The following is a 26,674-nucleotide window of genomic DNA, read 5'->3' as shown; positions in this document are numbered from 1 at the left end:
GACTCTGAAATCTAGCTCTTGTCCTCCCTGCAGTCGGCTCTTATTTGCACCTTCTCCCTCTTTCTGTCAATGGCTGCGTCTCTTCCTGGGGGTCATCTTTGATCTGCTCCCATCCCCCACGTCCGGCTACCAGCCACCATCCTGGTGGTTCTTTCTCTGCAGCACCTCTCACCTCTACCCCTTCTTCACTATTCCCACTGCTACTGCCCTGGGTGTCCACTCACAGCTGGAGGCTGCACCAGCCTCCCAGCTGAGATCTTCTGCCTTCTTACAAATGTACTCTGCACATCTTCAAGGTGCATCTCACCAGCTCAAGAACCTTCTCTGGCTCCCCATTGCCAAAGGATCCACTTTTTTTTTTTTTTTTTTTTAGAGAAAGAGAGATTATGAGAGGGGGAGAGGGGCAGAGGGAGAGAGAGAGAGAGACAGGGAGAGAGGGAGAGAGAGAGAGACAGAGAGAGAGAGAGAGAGAGAGAGAGAATCTTAAGCAGGCATGAGCCTGACATGGGGCTCGATCCTACGACCCTGGTATCATGACCTGAGCAGAAATGAAGAGTCGGATGTTCAATCGACTGAGCCACCCAGGCGCCCCTAAAAGATCCACTTCTAAGACCCTCCCCCAACCTGGCCTACACCTACCTGGCCAACTTTGCTCCACTGAGACCAGTCACATTCACCATCCTGGTTTCCACTCCTGCATCTGAGCAGGAGACTTCCGCTCCCACCTGGCATGCCCACCATCTTTTCCTCCACTGGGGCACAAACCATTCCTCTATCATTGCCAAACACAAGGCCCACTTCCTCCACAAAGACCCCCTGGTTAACGCCTTCCCACGGCTGTTGTTCTCGCGTGCATAAATCTTCTCTTTGGTTGGAGTGCCCAGCCTGTCTGCTTGGGGAAGCCAGGCCAGTCTGCTCCGCATCCTTGCATTCATCCCAGCCCTGTCCCTAACCTCCACCCAGCCCCCCGCCCCGCCCCCAGCCTGCTCTTTCTTGGTTTTGCACCACTGTTGATCCGTGGGGCTCTACTAAGGTTTGCTTCAACTGTGCAAAGCGTGGGCTCCTGGCTCTGAAAACACTCGCAGTTCCACCTCCACCCCGGCCCCCCTGCTCCGCTAACAGATTTCCCATCTCCACCCTCGACAGTACTCACCCCAAAGGCAGTCAGCCTGGCCCTGCTGCAGATAGGATCCCATCAACCCCCCAGGGCCACCGCAGGGTTTTCTAGACCACATACTTATTGAGCTCCCCCTCTGTGTGAAAGACAAGCTCAAGGTGCTCGGGAGGAAAACAAGATAGAAGACCTTCCCTCTGCCCTCGGGGAGCTTCCCGGTGAGGCAGCAGATCTGTGCCCAGGAGCTAGTAGGTGGGGTGGCTTCTGAGTGTGGGCGCCTGGGGCATTCTGTGTAAGGAAGGGCTCAGGGTGCGGGTGCGGTGGGCTGGCCCACGGAGAAGGAGCCTTCTTGGTGGGGAGTAGTAAGCCAGTTTTCTTTCTTTCTTTCTTTCTTTCTTTCTTTCTTTCTTTCTTTCTTTCCTTCTTTCTTCTTTTTTTTTTTTTTTTTTAAATTTTTTTTTCAATGTTTATTTATTTTTGGGACAGAGAGAGACAGAGCATGAATGGGGGAGGGGCAGAGAGAGAGGGAGACACAGAATCGGAAACAGGCTCCAGGCTCTGAGCCATCAGCCCAGAGCCTGACGCGGGGCTCGAACTCGGGGACCGCGAGATCGTGACCTGGCTGAAGTCGGACGCTTAACCGACTGCGCCACCCAGGCGCCCCTCTTTCTTCTTTTTTAAAAAAATTTTTTTTTTTTGAGAAACAGTGAGACAAAGCGTGAGCGGGGGAGGGGCAGAGAGAGAAGGAGACACAGAATCTGAAGCAGGCTCCAGGCTCTGAGCAAGCCGTCAGCACAGAGCCTGATGCGGGGCTCAAACCCACAAACTGTGAGATCATAACCTGAGCCGAAGTCGGATGCTCAACCGACTGAGCCACCCAGACACCCGTTTCTTTCTTCTTTTTAAGTGTATTTATTTGTTGGAGGTGGGGAGGGGCAGAAAGAGAGGGAGAGAAAGAGAATCTGAAGCATGCTCCCGAACCATGAGATCATGACCTGAGCCGAAATGAAGGGTCCAACTGAGCCACCCAGGGACCCCAAGCCAGTTTTCAAAGGAGGTGACAGAATGAGGGGCAGCCAGGGGCCTTCTAAAGTGGAGTGAAAGGCAGGCGTGAAGGCTGAGGAGCTGGGGCAGGTGATCTATACACCCTGAGAACGGAAGGCTGGTCCTTCCACCTTTAGGTCCCTGCAAAGGGCTTGGGCCCATTTTAAAGGTTCCATCTCTAGGACCCTTCCATGGTGAATGCCCACCTCTAGAATCCAAGCTTGGGGACCCCAAATAATATCATGATGTCTTTCCACACATTTTTGTTTTGTTTTAAAAAAAATTTTTTAATATTTATATATACTTTTGAGGGGGAGGAGGGGCAGAGAGAGAGAGAGGGAGACAAAGAATCTGAGAAGCAGGATCCAGGCTCCAAGATGTCAGTACGGAGCCCGATGAGGGCTCGAACTCACGAACCAACCGTGAGATCATGATCTGAGCCGAAGGTGGACACTTAGCCGACTGAACGACCCAGGCCCCCCTTGTTTTGTTTTTTAAACAACAAATGCCAAATAACAAGATTCTTAACAAAGATATATTTAAAAAAAAAAGAAAGAAAAACAGCTTTAGAGGTATGTCAGCCTGTATATCGGCAGCCTCTCTGTAGGAACTGAGGTGCATAATAATGTCACTGGGGACTTGGGAGCTTCCAAGTGCCTTCCGCATCATCCACGGTTCAACTCTGTTCAGTCCGGTTTGGGCATTAAGTATATCCCGTCACATTTGCTCCTTTTAGAACTGGCGATCACCCCATGACAAATGTGGAGACGCCTAATTAGGCCCGAATGTTAAGCTAATTCCCAAACTCCATTTCCTAACCCTCCTGGATTAGCGTGGGTTAGCTGTGTCGCTGAGGGCATGGGGAGACAAGGTCCCACCCTGTCTGTGCCCAGCCCTCCCTTGGTGACGGGATGCAGTGCAGTCCGGCAGGTGAGGGCAGTGGTGGGTAATCCAGGTTGGCAGGGGACGGGACGGGACACTGTGGAGCGGGAAGGACAGGACCGTGGAAGTGAGTGAGGTCCGAGTGAGAACACCAAGTTGGGCACTGCCTATCTCTGTCACCCTTAGAGGAAAGAACTTGACCCCTCAGAAATTCCTTTGAAATTTGGGGATAATGTTAGGCACCACGAAGGGTAATTGTGAGCGGCGAGAATGGGTGTGTGAGGTATTGAACACATTGTAGATCTCAGCAAGTAGTTTTCACCCCTGCCTTCCCCTCCCAGATCCCCGAGATGCTGACGGAGGCAGTCACCCCCTGTGGGTTCCCTGCCGACATCACTGACCCTTCTTCCTGATTTGCAGGCGGCTCTCAGGGAACCATCTCTCACACATCCCAGGACAAGCATTCTCTGGCCTCTACAGCCTGAAAATCCTGTGAGTATAAGTAAGCCCCATTTTACACAGAGATGCGAGTCTCGATTCGTCACAAGCTTGCTAATTTCCTCATCTTTACTTTTCATTTTAATTGTGATTTCCCTAGCTTTGCTTTCAGCTTTTTTATAACAAACCTTCTGATTTGTGAGCGAACATTTAATTGCACCGGATAGTTATGGCAGCCCTCCAGGGAGGTGAAGTGTGTGTATGTGTATGCGTATGTGTGTGTGTGTGTGTGTGTGTGTGTGTGTGTGTGTGTGTGTGATGTGAATCGCGGCCAGGAGCATAGGTCTTTGCTCTCTCTGAGACATCTCAGGCCAGGGGAAGAGGAATCCAGACTGGATTTCCTTGGCTGTTCTTTCTCCTGAGATCCAACCTTTCTCTGCAGCTACAGCTCTGAGTCCCCATTCCCGGTGTAAATATCTCGCTGCCTTTGGTTTTCAGGCTCCTTCGTCCCGGCTCCTTTCGTCTTTCCTTTAAAGCAAAAGGAAGCTGAGAGTTGGAGAGGACCCTATGTTATTTCACTAACTTTGCCCCTTGCTACTCAACCACTGGTTCCTTCTAGAGAAGGGAAAGCTGAGACACCTATCTCCTTCCATCCCAATCCGTGGCTCACTTTGTCCCAGCCAAGACTGTCTCCCACAAGGCCCCCTTCGTGTTCGTACGATGAGTGAGGCTGAGAGGACGTAGAGGGAAGTGGGTGCACAGAGTCTGAGGTGGGTAGGAGAGGTTCCTGGGGAGGCACGTCACCACAGGGGCTGTTGAGGATCTGGAAGGCTGATCCTGGAGTAGTAGAATGAGGACTTGGAGCTTTCCCATACTGGTGAGCCATTCCCTAGTGCTGCTACTCTCTCGGCCCTCACTTGACCTACGGATCTTCTTGGTACGGTTGAGCAGGCTGTTGCCTGCACAAGAGCATCTGGCTGAATGGGTAAGAAGGGGGCTTAAATACAGTCCTGTGCCTGGGTTGGGGCCATATCCATCTAGAAAAGAATATCTTTTCTAATTTGTTGTTTACGGGCTAGTAATGGCCCCGCCCCTTGGCCTATGGCTTCAGGCTTTTCGATGATCAACAAACAGTCCATGGTCCATGGCTAAGCACTTTCTTCTTCTTTTTTTTTTAAATTTTTTTTAATGCTTATTTGTTATTTTTGAGAGAGACAGAGCACAAGTGGGGAGGAGCAGAGAGAGAGGGAGACACACAATCTGAAGCAGGCTCCAGGCTCTGAGCTGTCAGCACAGAGCCCGACCCGGGGCTCAAACTCACAAACTGCAAGACCACGACCTGAGCCGAAGTCAGAGGCTTAACCGACTGAGCCACCCAGGCGCCCCTAAGCACTTTCTTCTTTTTCATGTTGTTGGTCTCTGACACCTCTGGCCTTTAGCCTCTCTCTGGATCCGCCTCTGAGTCTCTGACTCCAGGCTTGTCCTTCCCTCACCCTCTGCGATGCCCTTGGGTCCTCCAGCGTCTCTCCCCAGCCTCAGTCTCCTTGTCACTGCGGCCTTCCTCTTCTCTGTCTCAGACCTTGCTCTCCCTCCCTCCGCCTCTCTGTGCCCCGCCCCTCACTTCTCCTTCTTCCTGCTCCTCCTCTCAGTCTGTCTTGATCCCCATCAACATTGCTGCCCGGGGGTATGGGGAGGCATCCTGAACCAGACGCACAGTGCAAGCAGCCTGCTTGGTGGCGTGTCTGTGCCCAGTGGCAGGCTCAGACCTGCAGCCAGGATTAGAGAGCGGGCTCTGTTTGCTGGGCCTTCAGAAGATGTGAGACTCCTGTCCCGTTCCTAAGTCTCCGGCTTAGAGATGAGCCTCCTCTTTCTTCTTTGCCTGCATTAGGCAATAAATCAAAGCCTTGGAGAAACCGCAAGACTCCCGCCCCCTTTCTGCAAACTGGCGCCCTTGGCTCAGTGAGCTGGGCGGCCAGGAGAGGCTGCTGGTTGGAGCCCAGGACAGCCAGACCTCCCACACCCCGCTCTGCCATTGACCCCCATGTTGCCTCCTCCTTGAAGACCCACCTGGTCCCCCCAAACCTTTGTGTCAGGACTTTGACTGCAGAGTTCTCTACTTTAGAGATGAGTTGGGTGGTCTTGGGAGCTTATTCTCTGGCCCAAGTGCTTCACAGCAGGGGATTCTTCGCGCATCTGGGCAGGAAGTACTTTCTGATGTCTCCTGTTGTTTCTTTTGCTGCAGTGTCCTTCCATTTCCAGACCTGTAAGAAAACTAGAGCCGTGAAGCCCACCATCAGCAGAATAATCTCTTTTTGTCCCGGGAGACTGTCACTTTAGCTGCTGCCCTGTCTTCTCTGGGTCTGGGACTCTTACCCGAACTGCGTCTTCCTTTCTCTGAGGACTGCCTCTCCCTGCGGGACACTCTGCCTCCTTGCTCTCAAAAGCGAAGGATGAAAAAGGGAAGGGGGGCTCCCTCTCTGGTCTTCTTCTCCTAGGTGACTCTGGCAGACGCTTCCCTCTGTCCTTCCCGCCGCAGCCCCACGCCTGACCTGGAGGTATTACTCTTGGATCCTCTCCTCCCTCTGCTGGTTTTCCAACTCTTCAACCCCACAGGCTCTGGTCACCAGGCTGGCACTGAGAGAACCAGCGCTGCGGGGAATTTCCAGCCTCAGGCCTTTTCTCAAGACTACACGTGGGCAGGGGTACCTGGGTGGCTCAGTTGGTTGAGCGTCCGACTTCAGCTCGGGTCATGATCTCACGGTCGGTGAGTTCGGGCCCCGCGTCGGGCTCCGTGCTGACAGCTCAGAGCCTGGAGCCTGCTTCGGATTCTGTGTCTCCCTCTCTCTCTGCCCCTCCCCTGCTCATGCTCTTTCTCTGTCTCAAAGATAAATAAAAACATTAAAAAATAATAATAATAATAAAAAGACTGTATGGGGGCATGTGTGTCCTGTAGAGTTATGAAGGCCCAGACCCTGCTCCTGCATCTGAGCTGTCCTGAGGGGAGCACCGTTTTTGTTGCTGCAGGTGTGTGGGAAAGTGCCTGCCCCCCTGAGGGCACCTGCCCTGTGTGCCCTGTCAGGGTGAGGGCACAGCTGAGGCCAGAGCTCCTGTATCCTGACCCACAGTCTCAGGGTGTGGGGCTGGCCCCTAGGAGGCTGTCATGCCCTAAATGGCTCCTGCCTCATACAGAGGAAGCAGAAAGGGCAGAAAGAGAGAGAGAGAGAAGGGAGAGAGGAAGGGGGAGAGAGGAAGAAAGGGAGAGAAAGAGGGAGATAGAGAGGGAAGAAGGGAGAGAGAGAGAAAGAGTGAGGGCAGGAGGGAGGGAGAGAGAGAAGAAGAGAGGGAGAGGGTGGGAGAGAGAAAGATAGAAGGAAGAAGAGAGGGAGAGAGGGAGGGGGGTAGAGAGAGGAAAGAGGGAGGGGGAGAGGAAAGGAGAGAGAGAGAGTCTATGTGTGTGTGTGCCCCAGCTGCCTCTTCCCTCACAAGTTTCTTCCCCCACAGCTGCCCCCCTCCCAGAGAGCTGCGTGAGGCTTGAACCTTGGTGTCTTTGCTGCTGAGGCCTGCACCCCTGTCTATGTTAGGCTGGTCTGGGCCATCCAGAAAGACTCCCGTTGGGCCTCGGTTGCTTCTCAACAGACCCAGACCTGGGAAACAGAGGGGTTTGACAGTTCAAGGACTTGCCTCCGCTCTATGCCCTCAAGAGGCTGGGCAAGAGATTTTCCCCAGACTCTACTCCTGGTTTGAGCCCCCAAATCTCTGGGATTCTGTGGCTTGGGGTTCCTGGCTCATGCCATGTTCTTAAAGATTGAGGCTGGAAAAGGGCATCGGGCTGCCTCCAGGAGCTGGGGCTCAATCCCAACGGAAGCCCTGGCCTGAGGCCACAGAGGGGTGGGGAGGAGTCAGTACCTCTCAGGCCCCGCCCCTGAGGGCCTCTCGTGTTGCCCTCATCATGCTGTAGTGAGCGGTCTTAGGTTGATACTGACTATGCTTACTCTCCTGGCTGGACAGCAGCCATGCCTGGCCCAGAATTGGGGCTCCACTGGTGTTGATGAAATGAACGAACGGACCTAGGGAGGAGAGACTTGTGAGTTGTTTTGGGGGACCCTTCCCCTTGGCTCACGGGAGAAGGCTGCTGGCGGCTCCAGGAACCCAGGGAGACCCTCTGACCCTTTCTTCTCCAGCAGGTGGGGCCTACTGCCCTTGTCCTGTCAAAAGACTGGATGTCCGGAAGTGGGTCTCCTGAGCAGCAGATCCCAGAACAGGTGTCATGGAGGACACTCAGGCTTCCTCTCCCTGGGCGTCAGTTTTCTTACCTTTAAAAAGCAGATGCTGGAATACATTTTCCAACATGTTTACCTGCAGAAACTTAAAACACAAACACCTTGTGTGGAAGTCCTGAAAAATAAGACAGGGGAGGGAGGATATAAACTGGATGAGGGGGGTGAGTAGAGCCCAGGCTCTAGCTTGCCTGCCCACCCCAGTGACCCCAAGGCCCCTCCACAGAACCAAAGGAAGGGCCTTTGTCAACCCACTGGTGGATTGCCTCTCTGGAACCTTCTAGCTATTCACACTCATCGTTCCTGTCCCCAAATGCCTCTCAGGCCAGACAGATGTTTCCCAGTGGTGCTTCCCAGGTGACCCAGGGAGCGGTCTAAGGGCTAGACTTCCCCTAGACTAATGATTGTTCATTAGAGGCGCCCTTGCAAAACTTATGCCTAATGTCCCCTCACCCAGAGATTCGGCCCCGGAGAGTAATCGGGCTGCAGTGTGGTCTGGACACTGGGATTTAGGAAAAGCTTCCCAGGTGGTTCTAATGCACAACCAGGGTTGAGATGCAGTGCGTTAGACAGACTCTGGCTCACCAGACAGAACGAGGGCCAGTGAGAGAAGCAGGGAAATGTGCTCCTGAAAGCAGTGGCCTAGGAGATGCGACATGGGCCCTACGCCTGATTCTGCCATTAGGTTGCTTTGTAACTGAGGGTAGGTCACTTTTTTTTCTTTTTTTTTGCCCGTGTGAATTTGGTTTTTATGAACAACCCATTTTCTGTAAACATCGCATCTAAATAGCCCCTGCCTCGTCATTTGGAAAGCAAAAGGGCTCTTCCCTTCTAAAGGTACTTCCAGCTTTGACAATCCACTTGTGGTTCAGTAGAGGGGTGATGGCTGGGAAATGAGGCCAGGGACAGCAAGGGAGAGAGCGGCAGAACCGCCAGCCGCCATGGCGACCTTCAGCTTAGTGGGTTTTGATTCCATGAAAGCGAAGACTTTCTTGACACACAGACCAGACTGCCTGGCATGGGATGAATCGTCTGGAGAGGCACCGATTTCCCTGGCACTTGGAAGGGTGATTAAGTGCCCTGTGAAGATGCTACAGCATCTGAGTTGGGAGGGAGGTACAATTCGGGGAACTTCAAGATTTTTCTGGATCTGGGATTTGACAGAGGAAAGGGAAGGGGGATCCGAGGGGATGATGGGGGTAGAGATGCATTGCCAAGCTCAGGGGAGGCCCGGTTCTGCCTGCAGAGGGGCTAGATGCAGCCTCTGGGGCCCCTGGAGGGGGTGGGTGTCCCTTCCTGTTTGCCCAACCATCATGTCTCTTGTATCCTTGCTCCAGGCATCCTGAGGCCTCTGGGTGAGAATCAGGGCGAGTCAAGTGAAGTTTCCACTCCTTATTTTATTTACTTATTTATTTATTTTTTTAAGTTTCCACTCTTGCGATGCCAGAGGTCAACATGTCTAGAAGAAGTACTAAGCAGGGCAGAGAGCAGGAAATGTCCGGGGGCACTGAATATTGTAACTGAGTGAGGTTTTCTGCATCGGTCTGGTAGCCTCTCCCTTTGAAAGATGAGGAAATTGAGGCCCAGAGAGGGCAAGTGACCTACTCACTTCATCTAGTACGTGATAAAACTATTTGATCATTGTAATAACAGCTGACACGTGACTGAGCTCTTCCTTTGTGTGAAATACTGCTGTAAGTGCTCTACAGGGGTTATTTGGTTGAATCCGTTTAATCAGTGCCCACGGTCATTAGCATTATCCCCAATTAACAGAGGAGGAAACTAAGGCCCGCAGAGTTTAAGTAGTAGCTTGCAGCTATCACACAGCTGGAGAGAGGCAGCGTTGAGGACACAAATCCAGGGCTGTGGGACTTCAAAGCCTGCAGTGTGACTGTTATACTGTAAGGAAGCCTGGGAGGCACAGGTTTAAATTCTACCTTTGAGGCAACACTGTAATTGGAAAGGTCCCATCTTGTGCTGTGTGGAATCTGGTTGGAGGGGCCAGTGGAGGCGAAGAGACCTTCAGGAGCACAGGCTATGAACAGGAAGGGGCCCTGCTTGGCCCTCTCTTCAAGCCACACTCACCCAGCCTCGGGGCAGGGAGGACCCCGCTCCCAAGCCCGCTCAGGGTCTGTCTCTTCTCTTCTTCCCCCTTCCTCGGCTTTGCCTGCCTCAGGGGCTCTTCTCAGGCTCCAGGCTGTGCCTACAGCGAGGGCAACAGTCTTTTGTTCTTGTGGTGCTGTGGTTTGGTGCATGTTTGGGATTCTTCTGTATCTAGAAAAGGAGTTCAGGAGAGATAACAGGTGTGGCTCTGACCAGGACAGTCACAGAGGAGGCATCAGTAACTACTTAGGCGCATCATCTTACCGCTCAGCATTTTCTGGCTGTCGCTGTCCCCTGCCGTCATGACAGAGGCCATGTGTGTAACAGTTAGGGGCTTGGACTCTGGGACCAAACCCCGTGGGATAAGTTTGAGTCAATACATACAAAGCTCTACGACCAGGCACATTAGCTGTTACGGGTTTTCGGCTTAAAGCTTAGGAAATGAGCTACTCTTCCAGAAGCGTGGTGATTGTACCTGAGTGATCCTGAGCAAGATGCCTCTCTCCTCTGAGCCTTCCCCTCTGAAAGATGGGTTGACAAGTCGCCTAAATGGGAGGATGGGTGACATAGCTGGCACGCAGTAGGGCTCACTGAATGCTCATTCGCTCCAGGTTCCCGAGGCACCCGGCCCTAGTCTCTGGGGCCGTGCCTGGCCCGGGTGGCACAGGGCAAGGTGCTGTGAGGGCAGCCTGGGTTGGGGGAGGGCCCACTCACTCCGCCCGGGGCACTCGGTAGCTTCCTTCCTTATTCCCCCCTATTTCCTGGACTCCAGAGCGCCTGCACCTTATGTGCCCCCCTCGTCCGCATTTCTGGGGCCCAGCTCTCCAGGCCTACAGGTAAAGAGCGTTCAGATGGCAACTGCCAGGGGCTTTTTTTCCCTCCCTTAGATATAGGCAGGCAGGATCCTTGCTCAGCGCCCCCTGTCTTAGATTCCCTGTGCCTCGCTCAAACCTTTGAAGGCCAGCTGTGATGCCTGGGGAATGCTGGGGTCAACAGTGCCACCCAGAGGGACAACCCAGGCCTCCGTTTCTCCCCTCTGCGTGCTCCCTGACCCTCTGCCCTGCGCATGAGGTTTCCCAGGTGCCCAGAAGAGCTCCAGGACTCTTACCTGTGGGGTCGTCCTGGGGACCTGCGGCCAGGCCAGTTCCAGAAGAGCAGCCTGCCGCTGACATGCTGATCCGGGGTGCCTCAAATTGTTTCTGTAGACACGGATTCCACAAAAATATATTTGCCTGGGCCCCTGCCACCCTGGGGGGGGGGGGGGAGTCTTGCCTTCATCCATATCCTCCCCTTCCCCAAAGACATCTTCAGTTTTTCAGGTGCATAGACAGGGAAACATGCCTGGGGAGAAAGCGGACATCTCCCAGTATCCTTCCTGACCAAATCGTGACAGAATTGCACTGCTTCCCCAACTGTCTTCTCTGCTTCTTCTCCACGGTCCTCTTCAGCCCTGCCTCGTCCCAGAAGCCCTCCTGAGACACCCTCCCAGCCCCCTGCATGGCCCGCAGTGCCTCGGCAGCCTCTGACACCCCACTAACGGGGCAGGGCACAGGGCACTCTGGGGCACGGCAGCTGGGGCAGGGGGGTGGGGTGTGGCACGGGTCAGGGGTGGAGGGAGGATCCCCCAGCTCCGCGCACGCTGTGTGGGTCCTCCAAGCCCTTTCCTCCCCTTACAGGATGCTGCAGAACAACCAGCTGGGAGGAATCCCCGCAGAGGCGCTGTGGGAGCTGCGGAGCCTGCAGTCTCTGTGAGTCACTGGAGGGCTGGGCTGGGGCGCCAGCTTCCTGGGGCCTGACTCACAGACCCAGGCCCCCTGCCTCGTCTTCCCCTCCTTTCTGTGCACCCCCCCCCCCCCCCCCGCCCCGTTCTCACCCCATGTTCCAGACAGAAAGCTGCTCCAGGCTTTGGATTTTTTCAGGGGTTTTGTTGTCGACAGCGTGTGTATGTGTACTCTTGCATTCGGGAAGGAGGGCTCTAGGCCCCCACCGGAGGACTGTGGGAATGGGGCCTCCCTAGGTGGGGCCACCGGGACAGCGGTCCTGGGGTGTCTGGCTTTCTGCCATGGAGCCCCGGGGGCGGAGGTTGGAGATTGCCGCCTCAAAGAAGTGTCAGGAAGGAGCTCTCTCCCCCCACCCCACCTAAACGGCTCTAGCCCCCAGGGCTTGGGGGCAGGGCTGGGCTCAGACACCCATTTCCCCTACTTGGGGGTGGGACTGCATTGAGAGTCTCACTGGCCACCCAGGACAGAGCCATCTCTTCAAGGAGCCCTGCAGTTCCTTTCTCACCCAGTAGGGGCATCATGGAGGCAAGACTGAGTCCAAGGGCGGAAGCAGAAACAGGTGCTATCTAGTGATTTAAACCCGCCAGCTGTGATCCTCTGGGCCAGGTGCTGCCTTTTATTCACACAGTGCACATCGCAGGGCCTGGGTCATAGCCGGTGCCTAATACGTGCGTGCTGAGCCAACTGAATTTTCAAGTACATCCTACATCTGATGGGAGAGTAAACAGATGTTTGGGGAGAAATCATAATTGAGAGACAGCAGTGGGCCTAACATTTAGCCATGAGGGAAACTGAGGCACAGTGAACCTGCACTGTCAGGACGAAGGCCTCTGGCATCCTTGGCCTGTGGGTTCTGTCATGGTCCCTGCCCGGTCCATGGGTGTAGGAGTCAGACAACTCTAAACTGTCCTGATTGTCCTCAGGTGGAAGGACAAAGGAGGTGGGAAAGGTGGCTTTCCTTCCCCTAACCCATATTCAGGCCCCCTTACACCATAGACAGAGGGGCCCAGCCGTGGGGGCCCTGGCCAACTCTCTGTGCCACACCCACCCAGAGTCAGGGCTTCCCTCTCCTACCCCTGCCCAGGACATTCCCTACCCTCCTGCTTCTGTGTCTGCACCCCATTGCCCCCAGCTGCCTGATGGGCCCGCCCCTGCCTCCCCTCATTCTCTCACCTTCCCACCTTCCAACCCAATAAGTGCTGGGCCCCTGGCCCCAGGCCCCTTTTCTCCCTCCATTTAGGTCACCCCTGAACAGGGCCAGGCAGCCCAGCATCAGAAGATCAAAGGCCAGCAAAACCTGTGCTTGGTCTCCACACCCGAGGGCAGACTAAACATTTACTTAGGGCACCAGCAAGGCAGGGGCAGCCAAAAATGGAGGGATGCCTGTGTGCAGATTCTGACATTTCATCCAAAGCATCAAAGAGGTATTTATAGGGAAAAACATTAGACTTTTGCTGGACTTCACACTTATTTTAAGGTTAAGTTTTGTTGGTTTGTTTGTTTAATTGTGAATCACATCTTTTGCCTGCTTAGTGATTCCAAAGGTCTCATCTTTCAGACTTAGGCATGATGCTTTGGGGCTATAAGGCAGTTTCTTCTGCACTTTCTGAGAAATGGGCAGACCCGGTGGCCGGGGGGAGCTAGGTAAATGACTTTCACCTGCAGTGCTATCACTCCTCATTGTCTGGGTGGGTCAGGGCAGGGGACAGAGGCCCAGTCCCCTCCTCCCACAGTTTAAAGGCACATAAATAGATTTTTGCCCCTTGCAATCCATCCTGTGAGAGAGCACTGGCCTGTGAGGCAGAGAACTTGGCTTCAAGTCCTAGCTCTGATCCTCACTATTGTGTCACTTACCCTCTCTGTGCCTCAGTTTTTCCATCTTCAACTTGGGGATAATTACCTTCCCTGCCTATCTCACAGAGTTGTCAGGATGATCTAATATGTAATAAACGTGAGAGGGATTTGTAAACAGAAGACTCCACACGGCTGCAATGTGTGGTGATGCTGTTATGCTCTCATTCATTTACCTAGCCAGTGATCCATTCATTTTATACACATTTTCGAGGCTTTGCAACCTGACTTGCCTCTTGAAGGATTAGTAAGCATCAACCAGGTGAAGAGTCAGGAAGGGACATTCCAGGCAGAGAGAACAGCACATGCAAGGACACGAAGATAAGGAACCAAGTAAATCCTAGAGACTCTACAAGGCAGTGAGTTTGACTGCACTGTGTGTGTGTTGGGAGACCGGGGGTGGGGGAGGGCAGTGGTGGAGAGAGATCTGGAATGAGCAAGAGGTAATGCCGTGAACCTTGTGAAGGATTTGGCCACTGGTGAGCCACAGAAGAATTTCTAGCAGGAGAGCAAGGTGATAGAGTCTGCATCGTCGAAAGATTACTTTGGCAGCAGTTACGGAGGACAGCCTGGAGGTGTGGAGCCAGTGAAGGGGCTGGTAAGCCAAGGGTGCCCGATAGCAGCTGAAGAAAGGCAGGGGTAGTGGGGGTAAAAGACGTTGATGGACTCTAGAGTCAGATGTTCTGGGCCGGCTCCCTCGCTTACCACCTGTAGGACCTTGGGCGGGTTAACTTCTGTGTTTTCATTTCTTTGTTAGTAAATTGGAGGTGGCGTCTCTGTACCTCGATAGGCCAGGAGGAAATGAGTTAATATACATTAAAAAAAACCAACCAGTATCTTTTGTTGCTGCTACTGCAGTTATTACTGCTAGTGGTATGGACTAGATGTGAAGTGGGGGTTGGAGGAGAGGAGGAATCCGTTTGATAGCCGTGTCTCTGGCTTTCACATCTGGGTGGCCAGAGAGGCTGGTCACTGAGAGCCTGGCACATAGTAAGAGCACAGTAAGAATATGAGTGAGTCGTGAACCCCAGAGGATGAGCGCTCTGGGGAGGGGCACAGGGAAAGGGGAGACACCGAGGTCCTTGGGGACCTATTGAATTTGAGGTACCTGTGAGTAAGGTGAGTAAGCATCTCAGACAAACTGGAAAGGGGTCACTCTACATGTACGACATCACTGTGTGTGTGTGTGTGTGTGTGTGTGTGTGTGTGTGTGCGCGCGCGCTGGGGAGAAGAGGGGGAGTGTATAACCCAACTCGAAGGTTCTATTTGTAGGGGTTATATCCTCAGCTGTTGGAAGCTGGGGACCTCTAAATGAGGCTCTGTCCTACTAAGTCAGGCCCCTCTGTCTCAGATAGAGACAGTAAAACCAGCCCACGTGGCTAGGTTGAAAGGAGAAGGTGAGAACAAATGACAATTGTGGGAGGCCCTCCCTGTGTCAGTGTTACATGACATGTTTTATGTACGTGATCCGATTTCCTTGTCACCAAACCTCCTCTTTAATATGGGCCACCTCTGTTGGCAGATGAAGAAATAGAGGCTCACGGACTCTTCCAAGGTCAGAGTTAGCGAGTGGGAAAAGCAGGGCTATCCCCCAGGGTTGTTAGGCTCCAAAGGCTGTGCCCTTTCCATCATGGCTGCAAGGAAAGCAAGTCACTTTTGGTGGCCGTCACTGGGTGGTCCTCCCTCCCTCCTGACAATACCAACAACTAGAAATTTCCTCCTTCCTGTAGGAAGTCAGTGGATCAGGGAGGTAGTATATAGGAGACACATCCCTGCCCATGCCGGGTGGTACGTCCTCGCCAGAGCACCTAGGGGCTCAGGTCCCTGGAAAGGGCTGTTCCTCACCTCCGAAAGGGAGGGTCCCTGCACAGACTCTTGTGGACATTCCTGGAACCACAGTGAAGGTTCCGTCCCGTGGTTCACTTTCTACCAGCTAGAACCAGATACCAGGGAGTAGAAAGTGGGTTTGGATTAGTCAGGAGTGGGGTTAGGTTAAGGGATAGGGCTCTAGGTAAGCAGTTGCACATGGTGCATGGGCTGTTTGGCTTGGCACCTGGGTGGGTAGGACCCAGCCCCACAATACCACCTCCCTGGATACACTTGCTTCTTCCCCAACCAGTGTGGGAGGGAGAGGATGGCAATGCCAGATGTGTCACGCCAGGCTTGAGCCAAGGCCAAGAGAAACCACGGGAAGCCAGTGGAGCCTGGGGGAAAATAGAAACTGGGTGGGGGTGAGGCAGGGCAAGGGGGAGAGTGCATGGAAAAGCAGAAAAACAGCCCAGAAAGACCTCAGGACTGGGCTGGGGCGGGGCCCAGGAAATGCAGGCTGGCGGGTCCCTGGAGAAGAATCAGAAAAGCACAGTGGCAGGAATAAAGGGGAGAAAACAGGAAAACAGCCCAATCTTGGACACCCTACGGGAGAAATGCATAATTGCAAAGGACAGCCACATGAAACTGGCCAACATTGTGCCGAGCTGGGGAAATTAATCAAGAGCAGTGCCAGACTCCAAACTGAAACCCAAGTTAGAACCACCGCAACCCTCTCAGCGCAAGCCAGCCAATCTAAAACACATTGGCTGCCTGCTTCGGAGGGGGAAGAGATGGAGAAGTCAGAGGTGGACAGACGTATGTGGGGGTAGGGACGTGCCTGTGTGCATGGGAAGGCAGCTGGGCTCAGGGTGATGTGGGAAGGGAGGAGCGGCTCCCACTTATCACACTGCAAAATGCTGAGCACATTCATATCTCATATAATCCTGAAATCCCTATAAAGTAGCTTCTATCATTCTCATTCTATAGATGGGGCAACTGAAGTCCAGAGAAGTTAAGCAACTTGTCCAAGATCACACAGCTAGAATGTCACTGAGCTGGCATTCTACTCCACTACAGATTCCAAAGTACCATATTCTTAACCTCCATCTCTTAACACGGCCTCTAAGACACAATGCTTTAGGATCCAGAGACCTGGATTTAAGTCCTGGCTCTGTCACTAAGAAGCAGCGAGGCCATGGGCAATTCTCCTCCCCTCTCTGAGCCTAAAGTTCCCTCTCTTTAAAGTGGGAGGGTCAGGGGCGCCTGGGTGGCGCAGTCGGTTAAGCGTCTGACTTCAGCCAGGTCACGATCTCGCGGTCCGTGAGTTCGAGCCCCGCGTCGGGCTCTGGGCTGATGGCTCGGAGCCTGGAGTCTGTTTCCGATTCTGTGTCTCCCTCTCTCTCTGCCCCTCCCCCGTTCATGCTCTGTCTCTCTCTGTCCCAAAAATAAATAAACGTTGAAAAAAAAAAAAAAGTGGGAGGGTCAAATGAAGTGACTGGCAGACAGGTGTCCCCAGAGGAAGGGTGTCATGCTCCAGAGATACAAGAATGTCCTAATGGGGTTACTGACCCTGTCTCTCCATCGCTTATGATTGCTGTGTGCTTCCTCTCTCCGGGTCTCTGTTTCTCTCTCTGTGCAAATGGAGAGCATCCTTCTGAACGCTTCTGGCCTCCTGGGAATCTGTGAGGGGGAATGAGGAGGAAAGGCTTGAGCTTCTCCAGGAGAAAACGGTGAAACCATTCTGGCCAGTGCCAGAGGTTCTGTGAGGACAAGGATTAGAAAAGGTGAAACAAGGGGCTTTTGAGCAGGTCCCCCTCATTCCATACCTCTGACCGCCCTCCAAGGGACAGTCGTCCCCCCAGACAGATGACCACAGCCAGACTGATAATAACCAGCCCTTAGATGGCACTTTGCATGTGTGAGGGGCTCCTACTTCTTACGTCTCTTACCCCTTACGGCACTCCTTCAGGATGCTTACTCGTAGCTGTCTCATCGCCCCATTTCATAGATGAGCAGACCACTGAGGCACAGGGGGGTGATGTGACTTGACGAATGTTCTCGCAGCGAGTATAGAGCAGAGCCATGGGCAAAACTCAGGCAGCCTGGCCCAGCATCTACGCGCATAACTGTGGTTCTGGGCTGCCTCTCAAGACCAGTTCTGAGGCTGCTGAGCAAGCAGATGACAAGCCTTCAGGAATGGTCATCTCCGGCGTTCTGGGGACCAAGATGTTTCCAGAGCACCTGCTCCCAGGGTTGGCTTTGGGTTGTGTGCTCTGCTGTTGGGGGGGGGGGGGGCGGGCAGCGGGAAGCCTGGATTGGGCTGTTTCAGTCCTTACTCTGGGAGTTCTGGGGTTGAATGGAGCCCAGTCTGGGCTGCTCTAACAAAGCCCCATAGACTGCGTGGCCTGCAAACAGTGGAAATTTATTTCTAACAGTTGTGGAGACTGGAAGTTTGATATCAGCTTGCCAACACGGTTGAGCAGGAGGGTGAGGGTCCTTCCCTGAGTTGCAGACGGCTGACTTCTTCCACCCTCAAGTTTGGCAGAGCAGAGACAGGACACAGGCTCTCTCCTGACACTTATGGGGGCACTAATCCCATTCTTGAGGGCTCAACCCGCATGACCTTACTGAATCCTAATCACCTCCTAAATCCATTACTCTTTAGCCCATAACAAGGGGAGAGTGTTGGTTGCCTGGGGAAGCTGGGGCTGATTATTTGGCTTCAGAATTGATCCCTAGAGACCCTTGGCTTTGATCATAACCCCCAGACTCCTGGAGAGAGGGCCTGAAGCTGGTTGTGCCTAATAACAATCTACTTGTGCGGAGACTCAAGATCTTTCTAGGGGCCTCTGGGTGGCTCACTTGGTTAAGCGTCTGGCTTTTGGTCTGGGCTCAGGTCATGACCTCACAGTTTGTGGGTTCAAGCCCCACATTGAGCTCTGCACTGACAGCACAGAGCCTGCTTGGGATTCTCTCTCTCTCCCTCTCTCTTTTTGCCCCTTCCCTGCTCACTCGCATCCTCTCTCTCTCAAGATAAACAAACGTTAAAAAAAAAAAAAAGATCTTTCTAGAAGCTTTTCATGAGGAACAGTTTTTTTCTATGTTACCCTTGCAAGGAGTTGCATCTGCATTTATGGCCCATTTTACAGACACACCTGAGAGGGAAATTGCTCTGCTCAAGATTCCCCAGTGGGGTAGAGTTAGAGTCAGGCATGGAACTAAGTAGGGTCTTCTTGTGGTGAGGGTAGTAGAGCCTGGCCATGACTTACCTTACCACTCACAGCCTCGCTGAAGCAGATCTTTAAAAGGCCCCAGTGGAAGGCCTGGGGGATTTCAAAAGAGCCAGTTACACATAGGACTGGAGAATTCCCTCAGGGAGGCATTTTCTCAGCTCTCTTCAGCACCCTGGGAAGGAGGAGGCCATCACTAGGGGAGGGGGGTTGTTGAGGAAGGTGCTTTTGGGGGAGAGAATGGGCCAACACAGTCATGAATAGAACTTGTAGAATAGTGGTTCTCAAAGTGTGGTCCCAGGACCAGCAGCATCAGCATCACGTGGGAACCTGTTAGAAATGCACATTCTCAGGCCCCACCCCAGACCTACTGAATCAGAATCTTTGGTCCAGAGGGACCAGCAATCTGTGTTTTAAGAAGTCCTCCAGGGCACCTGGGTGGCTCAGTTGGTTAAGCATCTGACTTCAGCTCAGGTCATGATCTCATGGTTCGTGGGTTTGAGCCCCGCATCGGGTTCTGTGCTGACAGCTCAGAGCCTGGAGCCTGCTTCGGATTCTGTGTCTCCCTCTCTCTCTTGTTGAAGAAGAAGAAGAAGGAGGAGGAGGAGGAGGAGGATGAGGAGAGGAGGGAGGAGAAGGAGAAGGAGAAGGAGTCCTCCAGGGGATTCCATGCGCACTGAAGATTAAGAACCAATCCAGAAAAAAAGAGATATATTTGTTTCCTTGGGCTGCCATAGCAAATTGGGTGGCTTAAAACAACAGAAATTAATTCTCTCGTAATCCCAGAGCCCCAAAGTCTGAGATTAAGGCGTCAGCAGGGTCGCTTCCAGCTTCTCTTGGTGTCTAGCATTCTTTGGGGCCACATCATCCAATCTCTGTCTTCTATCTTCACGTGACCTTCTCTTCTCTTTGCATCTCTCTCTGGTCTCCTATCAGGACACTTGCCATTGGATTTAGGGCTCACCCACATAATCCAGATGATCTCACCCTGAGAGCCTTAATTACATCTGCAAAGACCCTTTTCTCCAGGGAAGGTCTCATTCACAGGTTCCGGGAACTAGGACATGGGCTTACATTTTAGGGAGCCGTCCTTCAACAGGCTACAAGGAGGAAGGTGGACAGTGGAGAAGAGCGAGCGAGCCTGCATCCTATGGGAGAGTGCATGGGGTGAAGAGCTGAGGGTTGAGTCAGAATGAAAACAGAGGGCTTAGGGGGAGCAGCAGCCCATGGGCCAGCGGTGCAGGCATCTGGCAAAGTAAGGTTCAAGGCTGGCAGGCTGCGGGGAGAATAAGGCCCTGAAGTCAGGGCAGTGCTGATCCGAATCCCATTCTGAAGACGTCCAGTCTGCCATGGAGAAGCTCCCAAGCTGCCCCTGAGCCCATCAGGTGATCTAATGAATATTGGAAGTGCCACCCAACTTGCCTGCCAGCCAGAAAGGGCCCTGAGGCCCAGCCATGCTGTGGGGCCCAGCTGAGGGGTCCCCAGAGACGCACCGAGATGGCAGATGGCCTCCCTGGCACAGCTATTTCGGGCTCCGTGATTATATGCTACTGTATTTGGATCTCCTCAAGGTTCCGGGAGTTGATTACTACATTCGTCTGGGGCAGAGGCCTCTCTGAGGTGGGTGGGTGGGCGGGCACGCGGGCAGCCCCCTGCATATGATGAAGCTCTGAACATGGGTAATTTGGCTCCTGGAGAGTCTAGGAGAGTGTCCGTGGTGGGCTGGGCCCTGGGATTCTGTGGAGGTTTTTTCGGCCGTAAATGCTGGTCTGGGATAGAGTTGGCCCAAGCGGGGCCACCCAGGAGCAGTGTGGTGCCTTGGCCCCATGGGGAACACCTCAGCCCAGACTTGTGGGTGTCCTCACCCTCCTGCCTCCTGAGTCCCATGGAGCTCTCCCAGGCTTAGGCCTGAGAGATCTGAAAGAGGCAGGAGCACCCCAAGTGGCGGTGTGGGAGCACATAACTCAGAGGTGGTTTCGGTGCACGTGGGCCCCAGGTGGAGCCAAGAAGTGGGTGACCCCTTCCCCCATGGAGAGAAGACAGAGGCAAGTTTCCTTCCTCCTGTATTAATGCCCTCACTGAGCAGCTGACATCAGCGCAGAGCCCTGGCCTGGGTTCCGGGTATGTCTAGAGGAAAGAGGATATCCAACCACTGGTGTCCATTCATCCATCCATCCATCCATCCATCCATCCGTCCGTCCATCCATCCATTGGTTTGTTTGTTTAGGCTTTGCTGAGTGCCTAGAACTGTAGCAGAAAAGTTCCTGAGACCAGTCCTAAAACAAGGGCCTGCCTTTCAGTGGCTCGTGGTTTGTTGTGGGAATATCACACACACACAGACACCCATCTTTACCCTGCCCCTCCCATACACTGTGGTCTTAAGCTTCTAAGACAGAAAGTCAGTGCAAGTGAACATGATATAAAATTAGTGTGTGAAAGCAAAACGGGAATTGACGAAAATGATGAAAACCAGGTGAAGCCCAGTAGGGGCGTGATAAGAATCGTCCTGGTAGTTAATGTTTGTTGAACACTTACTATGATACCCGGTTCCAGGCTAATGCTTAGCAGACATCACCTTTGTTCCTTGCAACAAATCTCTATAGGAGGTACCGTGATTTTCATTTTATAGAACAGAAAGTTAAGGTTTGGGGAGTTGATCACAGAATTGATAAATGGTTCGTCTGAATTCCAAGCCGATGTGTGTTCTTGACCCCGATCCTAGACTGTGCGGAAGGGCAGCTGTGAGGGATCTCAGAGGTCTGTTCCTCCGGTCATCTGCCCCACGACACTGAGGCAGACCCAGATCTGGGAACTGCGGTTCTGACCCTCACTACTCCACGTGTGGCTCACGGGCCAGCAGCACTGGCATCATGGAGCCGTGGGAGAATGTTAGCTCTCAACCTTCACTCCAGACCTAGTGGCTCGGAATCTGCATTTTAACAAGACCCATCGTTTTACCTTCTAGGCAATTGGTATGCAATTAAAATTTGAGCATCACTGTTCTTTTTGTCCAGGAGCTCCTAGGGCATGCTGCTCCTCCCTGGACCCCAGTTAAGATGGGCCACAATCATTCTAAGCCTTCCATTCACCACCCCCTGCCCCCGGCACTGCCCACCATCTATGCAAAGTCCTCAAGCCTTAAACCACCCCCCTTTTTTTTTTGGTCCCCTGCAATCCCTTGCACATATGGGGTGGAAACACAAGGTTTGGCTGTGGACCCACCCAGAGGCAATGAGACATACTAGATACTCTCTTGGAGGATGCAGGTGGAGACATAAAGGTTAGACTTTGAGAAGAACTTCCTGGCTATCTAAAACCACAGGGAGGGGGAAAGGCTAGAGCACTTCCTTCTGAAAGTCCCCTGGAATCACACTGCCTGCATCTGGCTGGGGGCAGGAAGGGGTTTGACCCCATCTCACTCCAATCCACTCTCTACATTTTCTGGGAGCTCACAACATCTTGTTCAAATTCCGTGCCACGGAAGCCTTAGAGTAGTCCAGAGAGGAGGTAAGACAAGGTTCGGATCACAGCCAGGAAGAGGTGGAGAGAGCGCCCGTGTGCCTGCGGCCTGCCTTCCCCTGGCCGCACCTCTCCAACAGGCTGCCTGCTTCCCATTCCCCCAGCCTGCCGCCATCCTTCCATCCTGCCATCCCGCCATCCCGCCATCCCGGTGAGAGAAGACTGTCCGGGGCTGGGAAAATGTGGTCTTTTCCGAGAGTCTATGAGTCATTTTCCACCCATTTATGAGCCTTTGGAGCCAAGGTGGCTGTCAGCCGCTTGCTGGAGTGTGGAAATCCACACGCCAACCGGAAAAGGCTGTGAACACACCGGGCTCCTGCTCTGGCCACCGGCAGAGGCTGCGTGGGTGGAGGCTGCCCACCCCAGACCACAGGACCTTGGAATACCCAGCTGGAAGGCGCTGTTGGGGTCAGCAGGTCCAACAGCCTCTTCTGCAGGTGAGGAAACCAAGCAGCAGAGAGGGGAAGTGACTTTCTCAGTGTCACCCAGCTAGTTAGTGGTAGTGCTGCAGCCAGCAGGAACCCAGGCCAGGCCGGCAGATGCTGTTTTGCTCTGAAAGGGGACTATTTACGAGCCTAGGTGTCATCTAGGTGGCTCTAAGATCAGTTGTTCTGGAATATGACCCCCTAGGGGACTCTCTCACAAGCCAAGGTGGCTTTTCTTCCTCGCTAGTCCTAATGCCTGTTTCTGGACTTGGAGCCCGTTCCTTCCCCTGTCACCCTTAAATAAAACAACTCAAACAGGGAGCTGGTCACGAGGACTTTGGGGACCTTGGAGGGGTCTGGGTGGTAGGGAGGGAGGAGAGAAGGCCCACGGTGCTCGGTGGGGGTGAGCTGCTCTGGGGTGGTGGCTGTTAAAAGGATGCTGAGCCTTGGTGGGGGGGCCCTGGCAGCCCGTGGAGAGGAGGTCACTTCTGTCCCCTTGTGAGGTTTGGCCACCCCAGCTCTCTCCCCAATCCCCATGCCTCCTAGAAGAAATCAACTCTTTCTCCGGTGGATTTTTCAGGGGGTCCTGCCTTAGTCACCCTGTGAGTAGAGAATGAAGCACCTTTCTGGGGCTGGAGGCCACAGAAGACCATCAGAAGAGGTGACCTTGGCCCCATGCCTCGCCTCAGTGTCAAGGCAACCGTTTGGGAAAGACGGAGGGAAGAGAAGGAAAGAAAGCAGGAGATAGAAGAGAGGGCAAGAAGGAACTTTCTTTGAGTTTCTCCCATGTGACAGACATCACACCAGGTGCCTTTAACCGACTGATACTCATTCAGCAGCAGGACCACCCGTACGTTATTGAGGCTTTGCCCCAGGCCCCTTCCGGCTGCCACTTTCTCTCTCTCCTCTCCTTCCAGTCCACGCCAGATGCCTCCATTTTGTCCCTTCCAGTCTGGCTTCTGTGGCCCTCTCAGACCATCAGAATGGCTCTTACCAAGGTCACTGGACCTTCACCAAGTCCAACAGGCCCCTTCCAGGCCTCACCTTACGTGATCTTGTAGCAGCATACGCTAACGTTGACCACTCTCCCTGAAGGCCTCTGTTCCCAGGGCTTCTATCCACGGAACTCGGATCTCCTGGCTCTCCCCCACTTCTCTGGCCCCTCCTCAATTTCTTTGCAGACTCCTCTTCCCCTGCCCATCCTATAAATGGTGGAGTTCTTTGGGGGCTCTTTCCTTGTCCCTCTGTTCTATCTGTTCCTCAGTTTGTCCCCCAGGCAGTTTCTTATCTGCCCGTGGACCCAGTTAGCCTACATGCTGATGGCTCTGGGTCTACTTCTCTAGCCCAGATGGACACATGGCTTGCCCATTGGAATCTCCACCTGGATGAGCCAATGGTACCGCAAACTGAACATTTCCCCAAACGTTCACCATCTTCCCTCCTGTGAGTGCTCCTTCTCTAGTATTCTCTGTCTCAAGAAATGGCACCACCGTTCATATGGTTCCCCCATCCAGGGATTTGGCAGGCATTTTTGACTCTGTCACCACTCCCACATCTCATCAGTCCCAGCGACTGTCCATCCTGCCTTTACTCCCCTGTGCACTGTCATCTGCCCGCCATCATCCATTGCCTGGCTCGTTGCAACAGCCTCTGAATGGTCCCCTGCTTCCACTCTTTTTTAAACTTTTTTAAATGTTTTTTTTTTAATTTATTTTTTGAGAGAGAGAGACAGAGCTCTAGCAGGGGAGGAACGGAGAGAGAGGGAGACACAGAATCCGAAGCAGTCTCCAGGCTCTGTGCTGTCAGCACAGAGCCCGACGCGGGGCTCAAACTCATGAACTACGAGATCATGACCTGAGTCAAAGTCGGACACTTAACGACTGAGCCACCCAGGCACCACCCCCCACTTCCATTCTGAAGTTGCCTTAACCTGTCCCCCTTGTTGCTGTCAGGTGGGTCTTAAAACGCAAATCTGAACACGTCACTCCCCTCCTTAAAAATTTTCAGGGACTCCCAGTTGCTCTACGACAAAGCCCAAACTCCTTGGCTAAGCTACCCCTGCCCTTCTCTCCCTATTTCACCCTCCCAGCCTTTGCTGGAGTCAGAGGGAGCGACTTGTAACCCTCCTAGGCTGCAGCCGGTACTCCTGCTCTTTGCTATCCCCTCTGCCTGCAACACTCCCTCCTATTTCTCCATCTGCTCACCTGCCCAAGTCCCACTTGTCCATCAGGCCTTGGCTGAGATGTCTCCTCCTGCAGGAGGCCTTTTCTGACCCCACATGCATCCAGGGCCCCTGTGGTACAGCCAGGTACACACGGTGATGTGGCTTCGGCCGTGGGTGGGGACTCTGTGTGCGGTGTATCCACGGATAGGTGTGAGCGGGGCTCTCACCCTCCATCATCAGATAGTGTGTTATTGGGGCTGCACTTTAGTACGTGTCTCAATCTAAATACAACAGAGATGGGAAATAAACTTATTTTTTATTTTTAAAAAATTTTTTTTTCAATGTTTATTTATTTTTGGGACAGAGAGAGACAGAGCATGAACGGGGGAGGGGCAGAGAGAGAGGGAGACACAGAATCGGAAACAGGCTCCAGGCTCTGAGCCATCAGCCCAGAGCCCGACGCGGGGCTCGAACTCACGGACCGCGAGATCGTGACCTGGCTGAAGTCGGACGCTTAACCGACTGCGCCACCCAGGCGCCCCTAAACTTATTTTTTAAAAAGCCATGTCATACCTTCCGAAGCCAAGAATAACATTATTTAGAACGACCTGCTACTTAGGGTTGATCTCTGTCCCTGCAGCCCTTGGCCCTGTCAGGCATGGAGCTCTAACTGAAATAAAGAGCAGCGGCTGGGGTAGCACCTCCTAAGGCTGACTACCTGGGGGGCATTCATAATTTCCGGAGCTCCAGGTGGGGGTGGGGATGAAGAGGAAACCCCGGATTCATCCCAGCCAGGGAGTCAGGAGGCTCTGTTCCCCAGCTGGGCCAGCCCCCCAGCCCCTTCCCCTTTCCTTCCTGCTCTGTCAGCTGCAGCCGACAGGAATGAGTCTGCTAGGCCTCCTCCGGGAGGCACCAGGCCTTCTGGGCCAACGCAGCTGCCTCGGCCCCCAGCCCCAGCCCCAGCCCCAGCCCCAGCCGCCTCCCCTGGCCCCAATTAACCTGCCTCTCAGCTGCACATCTGCTAACCTGGGGCCTGCAGGGCCTTATAGTAGAAAACCTTTCAGAACATCTGGAGAGCAGGGGAGGGACCCACCTGGAAGGGAGAGGGGGCAGGAGGGGGAGAGGGAAAAGGGCCTGAATAGGAGAGTATAGTCTGGTGTGTGGGGTAGGGGAGGTGGCGGGGAGGCTGGAAATAATGAAGCGGTCCCAGGATTCTTAATTCTGTTTGTTGAGGCAGAATGGTCAGAGGGGGCGTGGTGAGGGGGGGATGCACCCAAGCTTCCTCCAAGCCGGCAGGTGGCACCACTTAAGTAATCCTGTTCCTCTGATCAGAAACCACCCACAGACCCCCAAGGCCTGGCTGGGGCAAATCTTCCTTTGAGTTCTGCTTTCGTGTTGGTGTCCCTGCCTTCCACTCATTCTAGCGAAGTCACTGACCCCTATCTTTCCCTAGTTCCCCAAATCTTTCCTCTTCTACCTCCAAGCTTTGGCTTAAGTTCTTTCTCAGTCAAGGACCCTTTGTTCTTTCGTTCTGCCTAGCCTTGCCTCTCTACTTCCTCAGTGCGACACTCACCTCCTCCAGGAAGTCCTCCTAGACTGATTCCATCTGACTCAGAGCCCGATGGGCACATGGGGAGCATTAGGTACCCGAAGCAGGGATCCTCAATCTTCATAACCAAGAGGGCAGGAGGGAAAGCCCTAGCCAGAGCAGAGCAGGAAACATTCAGGCAGAACTCTCTTGTCTTTGCAGGACCTAGAGGAGAAGCTGATCAGAATTCAGATTTGTGGAGGGGGACAGGGTGTGGGCACAGACAATAAATACTCTTCAGATATTGTCTAGAGACCTGGTTTCAGAACTAGGGGGTTGGGACACTAAATGGTGACCTTCTGGCAAGTCTGGAAAGTTCTGAGAAAGGGCTCCATGCCTAGCCCAGGGCAGATGGCTACCCTTCTTGGTTCATCTCTCTCCCTAGTATGACCTGACAAGTGTTCTGAAGCTGACTGGGCCCAAGCTGCTCTGAGTCTGGGAAGTCCGAG

The 26,674-nt window shown here is 53.5% G+C and overlaps 1 protein-coding gene across 5 annotated transcripts in view; it reads left to right on the top strand.

The window, feature by feature from the left end:
- Positions 1 to 26,674, top strand: part of LGR6 (leucine rich repeat containing G protein-coupled receptor 6) — a 121,734-nt gene that overhangs the window by 27,519 nt on the left and 67,541 nt on the right. For 4 of the 5 annotated variants that reach the window (XM_086694567.1, XM_086694569.1, XM_086694570.1 and 1 more), the window contains exons 3-4: positions 3,461 to 3,532; positions 11,535 to 11,606. In XM_086694567.1, the coding sequence (XP_086550693.1) occupies positions 3,461 to 3,532; positions 11,535 to 11,606 (144 nt within the window). The remainder of the gene's footprint in view (positions 1 to 3,460; positions 3,533 to 11,534; positions 11,607 to 26,674) is intronic. The other variant, XM_086694568.1, reaches the window with a different exon arrangement.

This window comes from Puma concolor, chromosome E4 (genome assembly GCF_028749965.1).
Source record: "Puma concolor isolate L17-30 chromosome E4, mPumCon1.1.hap2, whole genome shotgun sequence".
NCBI classification, from domain to species: Eukaryota; Metazoa; Chordata; class Mammalia; order Carnivora; family Felidae; genus Puma; species Puma concolor.
The sequence above is the reverse complement of the archived record's forward strand: the minus strand, read 5'-3'. Positions and strand labels throughout refer to the sequence as shown.